Source organism: Acomys minous (genome assembly GCF_964271855.1).
Source record: "Acomys minous genome assembly, chromosome: 3".
Taxonomy (NCBI): Eukaryota; Metazoa; Chordata; class Mammalia; order Rodentia; family Muridae; genus Acomys; species Acomys minous.
In genome coordinates, this window is record NC_140485.1 from 44949295 (window position 1) to 44956149 (window position 6855).

The 6855-nt window shown below is 49.1% G+C and overlaps 1 protein-coding gene across 4 annotated transcripts in view; it reads right to left on the reverse strand.

Moving 5' to 3' along the window:
* The window catches only part of SLC1A2 (solute carrier family 1 member 2), a 127398-nt gene extending 120944 nt beyond the window's left edge, over positions 1 to 6454 (reverse strand). Inside the window, exon 1 of one of the 4 annotated variants that reach the window (XM_084776941.1) lies at positions 6390 to 6454. Coding sequence is in view for 2 of the 4 variants with exons in the window: in XM_084776939.1 (XP_084633065.1) it covers positions 5447 to 5463 (17 nt within the window). In the remaining 2 variants the exon portion in view is untranslated. Of the gene's footprint in view, positions 1 to 5446; positions 6072 to 6389 lie in introns of those variants that run through there. The other 3 variants (XM_084776940.1, XM_084776939.1, XM_084776942.1) reach the window with 3 other exon arrangements.
* Between the last annotated feature and the right edge of the window lie 401 nt (positions 6455 to 6855).

The window sequence follows — 6855 nt, forward strand, 5'->3', positions numbered from 1 at the left end:
TTGAGAGCGCTAGCTGCTCTTCTAGAGGACGCAGGTTCGATTCCAAGTACCCACATGGCAACTCACAATCACCTTCAACTACAGTTCCATGGGATCTGAGACCCTCTTCTGGCCTCCTTGGGCACTAAGCATGCATGTAGCATACAGACAGATATACCTGCAGGCAAAACACCCAAACACATACAATAAAACAGAAAGAAAAATTCATTGGGAATTGGTTTCCAAGTAGACAAATAATTCGAACATTTTCAAAAATCCATTGAGAGCCAAAATAAGAGCACACTTCTGGGCCACACATGGTCTGTACTGTCCAGCACCTCCACGTTCAAGGCCAAGGAAGACAGAGGCTCTCACTCTGTTTCCAGTTCTATGATCCTGACAGAAAGCAGAGGCCAAGGACCGGAAGTGGGGGCATGGGATGCTAAGTCCTGTGCCAGATCAGGGACAGCAAATGACAGATGGCAATCCTGACCAACGTAACAAAAGAAAGTGCCACACACACACACACACCACAGCAGCCATTTCAATGAACCCTTTAATATACATGAAGCTCAGGGACAGCATCTACATCTTTGTCCCCGAGGACTCCATGCAAGGTCTTTGCCATCATCCTTTCCTAGAGGGGACTAAGGCTGACACAGATCAAGTCCAGCTGCCCAAGCGGAGTTCATTTCCTTCGTTCTCTTTTCAAAGGCCAGTCCTTGCTCATTGAGTCTATAATCCAAGGCAGCTGGCGACGTCACCAAGAACCCCAGTTGACAGCTCAGCAGACAGTGACCACATCTGCCTGTCTGAGACATTAAGTAAACAAATAAAAGAGAAAGAAAATATCAATGCCCCTGAGAAACAATCTTGAAAATGGAAGTAAATAGTGTGACAAAAAGGTACACCCTTTAAAGGGTTGGACTCTACCTTTCACTCACTATTAGTACGGCTGGGGCCCATTGTCTACTCTGGTGTTCTAACCAGACAGGTTCATAGTGAGATATCAGTCGGTTTCTCTTCTGCTGACAAATATCCAGCCCATCTGCCTCCAATCAATAACAGAGCACGTGGAGATGGAGCCACGAGATATTTTTAAACGCTCCCACTAATTAATTCATTCTACGGACTTGGTGCTCTGAACGCTGCTGGGTGAAGGGCGGGCAGAGGGAGGGGAGAGCAATCCCAACAACCCTGATAAATAAAGAGATTTGCTGTAATCTGGATTCCAAACCCTTTCTACGGAAGCATGCCTCCTGCCCTCCCCCCAACCTCCAGCAAGCTGTTAAGGGCAGGGAAGGGACCATTGTAAGCAAGCAGGCACTGGCTGTCTGACATTTGTGAGATGCATTGTCCAGACTGTGAGGACAAGTTCTTGAAATGCAAACCTAAATAAGACTGTTTAATCTTGAGAGCCATGCTCCTGCCTGCTAATGCTAGAGGGTTTTATGTTATCTGTGTTTCATTAGATTAAAATAATGATTGAAATGGCAATTCAATTCATTCCAAGAGGCAGGGCAACCCAGTGAGGGAAACAATTTACTCTACAAAACAATTTACCTTCCCTTTCAAGGGAGGAAACTCAGACATCTTTACAGCTGATACAGCCATGGGGGAAGGTGTGCAGGGAACTTTCAAGAAATCAACCTGTGTCGAGCCCCACACCGTGAAGGAGCCAGGCATGTCTGAGACGGAATGATCTATGGCACACTGACCCAGAGTGCTGCTTGAGTACTGCTTGCTTGTGTGGCAGAGTGGCATCCCTGAAGGACGCTGCCAGGTCTGACACATCACTAAGTGCAGAAGCCAAAGGAGCGGATGCCTCCTCCCACAATGGGAAGGGGAAACCAAGTGCTCAGACCTGCCGTTTGGTTTGTAATAAGCTGCCATTTCTACTTCTCTCTCATTTGGATTTAGAAGTTATTTCTGGAGAATTAGGATTTCAACTGTTCACAAGAGAATGCCTTGATAAACACAGAATGGCTTTGTCATAGCTCCACTCACATCCAGTTTACCCAAGAAAGACAATTTCTATTTTCTTGAAAATGAGAAATAAACTCCAGTGGAGCCTGAGGCATGCAATATGCAAACCTCTCTAGACCCCATGTCCCCTTGCTCTCCATTCAACCCATAATAAGCCCACTCCACCAGTTCGTCCTCCTGCTCCCTTCATTTTCATTCTCGGAGGGGGGAGGTGGGTAAGGCAAATGCTATGTTTAGCATCAGGCACTGGGATTCATAAATTCAGGGGTCTCCCTTGGCAGGGCTTTTTTGCTGTCAGCAGTTTTCTGTTTCACTTGGCTCTCTAAGTCAGACTGAAATCCAAGCCTTCCTGATTGGCGCAGCCCTGACCCCTTGGCTCCTGGGAGCTGATCAGAAGACAGATTGCCAGGAGTCTCTGATGTATGTGTGGAGACCTGGCCATTCCTAACCCTTAGAAACATATTTCTAAAATGGTCGTCTCTTCAGCATCTGGCCACTCCACTTTGACCAGTCAATAACAGACACTAGCCTGCCTGCCACCAGCGACTTATAATCTCTTTCCAATTTGGGTCAGGAACCTAAAAGCCATCTCAGTGATTCCAGCCATGTGTATGACTCAGGAACAACAAAACAACGACATCAGCAACAACAACAACAACAAAAGGCAAAGGCGTTCAACTGTCAAATTGAGCCTTGCTTTTATAAAGAAAATACTTCTCAGAACCTGGAAACTGTAAGAGCCCCTGCTGAGTTTTACAAAAGCCATGCTGATATTCCCGGGGAAACACAACCAGAAACTTCAGATCGTGCATACAGTGGTGGGGATGCCCTGTAAAACGGCAAAGATCAAACACAGAAAGCTATAAAAATATTCTAAAAGGCAACTTGCTGGAGACACATACAAAGATTTGGGAGAAAGCCGACAATAGGTACCAGGCACGCCTCACACGCTCCTTACTGACAACTGCCATTTCCAGATGACACCACAAAGCTCTGACAAATCCCAGAATCTTCCTGGGAAGGTGGCATTTTAGGGGACACGGTTTTGAGCTTTCAAGTCGATTTTCACTGGATTCCCTACTTCACTGAGATATTAAAAGGAGTGAATGCAAAGATATACAAGTGAGCTTTGAAAAGAGAGCTGAACAGATGTATCTATTGCCTCTGATAATTCTATTTTAAAAAGCAGTAATTAGCATATGCTGCTGATTGCAACTTGAACACCAATAGGCATTCACCAGATCTATTGGTTTAATAAACTTCCCCACTCCCCATCACAGTGGAACATGTATAAACCGAAAGCATGTAATTACATTGCTATTTCTGCATCCTTCTAAGTAATGTATATTTCAGGGGGGAAAAACTGCTTTAATATTGTTAGAAGACAAAGGCAAACAAAAGAGACCAGCCTGGGGATGCTTCCTGAATTTCCTTTACAAGTTGCATTACCCAAAGATATCAGAAGGGGCAAACAGATCTCACCAACCCAGGAGAAGAAATTAGTAGTAAAAGCCCTCCACAGAGATAGCTTTCAGAAAGCCATCTCCAAGGCTATTTGTGTCTCTTTATCACCACCAGAGTACCTAGCAGGTGCATTCTACCCAACAGAGAGTCTGCAAAGGCTTCTGGGAGAATGGGGGGGGGGAATGTTGAGAATGTTTCCAGCTGACCAATTACTGCCCTTAAATAACAACATATTTTTCTACGTTTGTTTCCCGGTTTTCAGGTTTTTTTTTTTCAATTCTTTCATCTCATAAACACAAGTTCCTTTGACAATCATTTCCTAACCTTGCAGAATGAAACAGGATGGCACTAACTGGACTAGAAATGGTTTCAGTCCTGAAAAATCACATCTGTTTTACTTTAAATGGCAAACCATTTGGCAGCTCTCACTTAGGATGAGGGCAAAGGCAGCACACTGAGTTTGGGGAGTTTTGCTGTTGTCTCTCCCTTTTCCCCTTTGGCTAACAGAAGAGAGAGTGAGTTGAAGGCAGCATTTGGAAGACAGTATGTTTTGAAGATGTTTTCTAACTGAGATGCTGAAGCCTGAAGTAATTCTGGAAGGGTCCTGGAGGTAGCTAGAAATACTTTTATAACTATTCAAAGATGAAAGTCCTTTAAATCAAACACAGAGGAATGCTAACGTTAAGCCATGTGGGTTCTTAATATTTATTCTAGATATGTTTGAGCACAAGATACCACTCTCCTTGTACACAAGTACCAATCTGGTGCATCTTTTCAGACACATAATTATTTCAAATTCCATGCTGGTAAATAGGGCAATGTGAAGAAATTTCATGTAAACAAGATGCCAAACAGCTTTGGAAAGACTCCAGGTATGAGAGAAATGGATGGATAGTCAGGTTTAGAAGTGTTTTCCTTGTCTGAGGCTGGAATCTAGTAGTCTGGCTTTGAACACCATCTCTCCTCTCCTGCTTAGAAATCCACCTGCCCACCACCTCACCAAAAGCTTATAGAGCTTGATTTCTATTAAAATACTCCCGAAAATAGCAGAATCAAAAACTTAAGAACTCAAGTCCCGAGAAGCACCCCCACACTTGTTTTCACATGTGGGACCAATGATCTCTCACAAGCAGCTAGTTCCCAAAACTAGGGTCCCCAATTATTCTTTTTATTCCCTCCTAGGCTCTGAAAAGCCTTTGAATTTTTTTTTTGGGGGGGGGGGGGCGGGGACAAGAGAAGGATGCCTTGGAGTGAGTACTCAACGTACTCTGTTGCCCTCGCATCGCCCATGTTTCTCTTGCTAAATACAGTTGTCCTTCTACATCACTGAAGTGATCACCATGCCAACTGCAGCCTCAGGAGACAAAAGGAGCCCCCAAAACCACATGCAAAATAAAGAAGCCAGTGATAGTCCCAATAGAGTCTGGAAACTCTCGCCCAGCTCCAAGCTACAGGTTTTCTCCCCTCCTCTCTCGGGAAGCACCCAAATCTACTTTCGCCCTTCCTTGCAGCTGGCTCGGGAGATTCCTACATCCAAAGGCAAAGAGGCAAAGGGGCTACAGGCTCACCCTTGTCCTTGCCCGCTACCCGCGCCCCAAGCTAGCCTTTAAGGCAGCGCGCTGCTCCTCGCCCCTCCAGGCTCTGGTCCTAGCTTCATTCTAGTCCTGGCTCATTCATTCCAACCTTTCAGCCCAGCGTTCCCTGCTGGCTCCATAGACAATCCTTTATTGTCTTTAAATCCCTGAAGTAACCTCCAAAGGGTTTCTTTTCACACTTTTTCACACATTCACGGTACTTCGTCCTTTCTCTTAGAACGGATCTTCTGCCCCACACATCCTCAAAGGACAGCTAATCCACCAAAGAAATAAGTCCCCTTCCCCTCCTCCTCCAGCCCTACAGTCCCTCAGCCAGGGTTTCAGAGGTCCGAGTCACAGTTCTCTGTCACCATCTAGGATAGGGCAGCACCACCCGGCGCGCGGCTCCCGCTTTCCCCAGGTACCCAGAAAAGCCCTCTCACCCTTCCGTTGATGCCATGGCGTGGGGAACGCCCCCTCCTCCCGGGCACGGTCTGGCGACTGTGGCGGCGAGCTGGGTGAGCCCGGAGTGCGGCGGGGAACGGTATTTAACTGGCAGCCTCTCCCCGCCCTCGCACCCCCCTCCTGGGTAAGCCCTTTAGCGCCTCGGCGCGCGCGGGAGGCTGCTGCGGGCGCTAATCCACGTCCTAGCTTTTCACCGCGCGCGGCCCGCGTTCCCGTGCGCGGCTCGCAGCCAGCGCTCCGAGGGGTGCTGCGGGGATCCCACACTGGCTTCTCCTGAGAGGTCGCGCTGGCCTCAGAGCTGCCGGATCGCGCTCCCCTGGTCCCAGCCGCTACCTGTCTGTGTGCTTCGCTGCGGGGCAGACAGATGCCGGGAGTGGTCCTCACCGAGGGGGACCAGGGAAAACCGGGAGTGCGAGTGCGGGGGAGTGTGTGCGTGCGTGCGCGTGTGCTGGTGTGTGCGCGCCGGGGGAGGCGGTGGAGGCCGCTGCGCCCTGGCTCGGCGCCGGCCCGAGAGGGATTGCAAGGTTTAGCCCCGCCGGAGCTGGGGATTTGCAGGCGATCCCTCTCTATTTTTGTCCAGAGCTGACATCACCCGCGCCACAGCCTGGGGCGACTTCTTTAACAGTTGCCCCTGCCCCCCATCTTCAGACGCTGTCCCTCTTCTGCGTCCCTCCCCCACCAGCCCCGCCGGTAGTCCGGGAACGCTTTGGACAGCCTGTGGCAGGATCCCAGGATCTAAGGAGTCCCTATTGTTTCCTCTCAAGTCCGAGTGGCCCCGGGTCACCCTGTGCTGAGCCAAGCACTGAGACCCGGAATGCCCCTCCGTCCTCAATCCTTGGAGAACCCTGGCGCTCTCCATCACTCCCTGGACACCTGCTCCGACTCACATCACACAGACCGGCACACCCACCCTCATCCTACCACTTCTGGGATGAGAAGTCCCACAAAATCCGAGACGCAGAAACACTCAAGTGGCCGGAAGGAACCGCGACCCAACTGCGGGTCCTCCTTCGCCGAGGCCCAAATAAATCCCGGGCACTCAATTATTCATCTAGATTAATATTAATGTGGTTCCCCGAGGGCAGGCGGGGTATGAGTATAGCTATAATTTCGGGGGGGCGTGTTTTTTAAGCTGAGAAAAAACGTCTGCCTGGAAAGCTCAGGCTAGGAAGGTGCAGAGAAACTGTCAGGGCCAGAGGCTGGAGCGTCTCCACCCACCCGGCTCAGTTCTCCAGGCCTCTGAGTCTAGGGGGCGGCGTGCAAAGACAGATGGGCTCCAGCAAGCAAGGGTCCAAGCCTCCTGCCCAGCTTTGCATAATAATAAGTTTCGCTCTGCCTTTTTATTATTTCAGCGACTGGGACGCGGCAGACACCTACAGCTCCACCA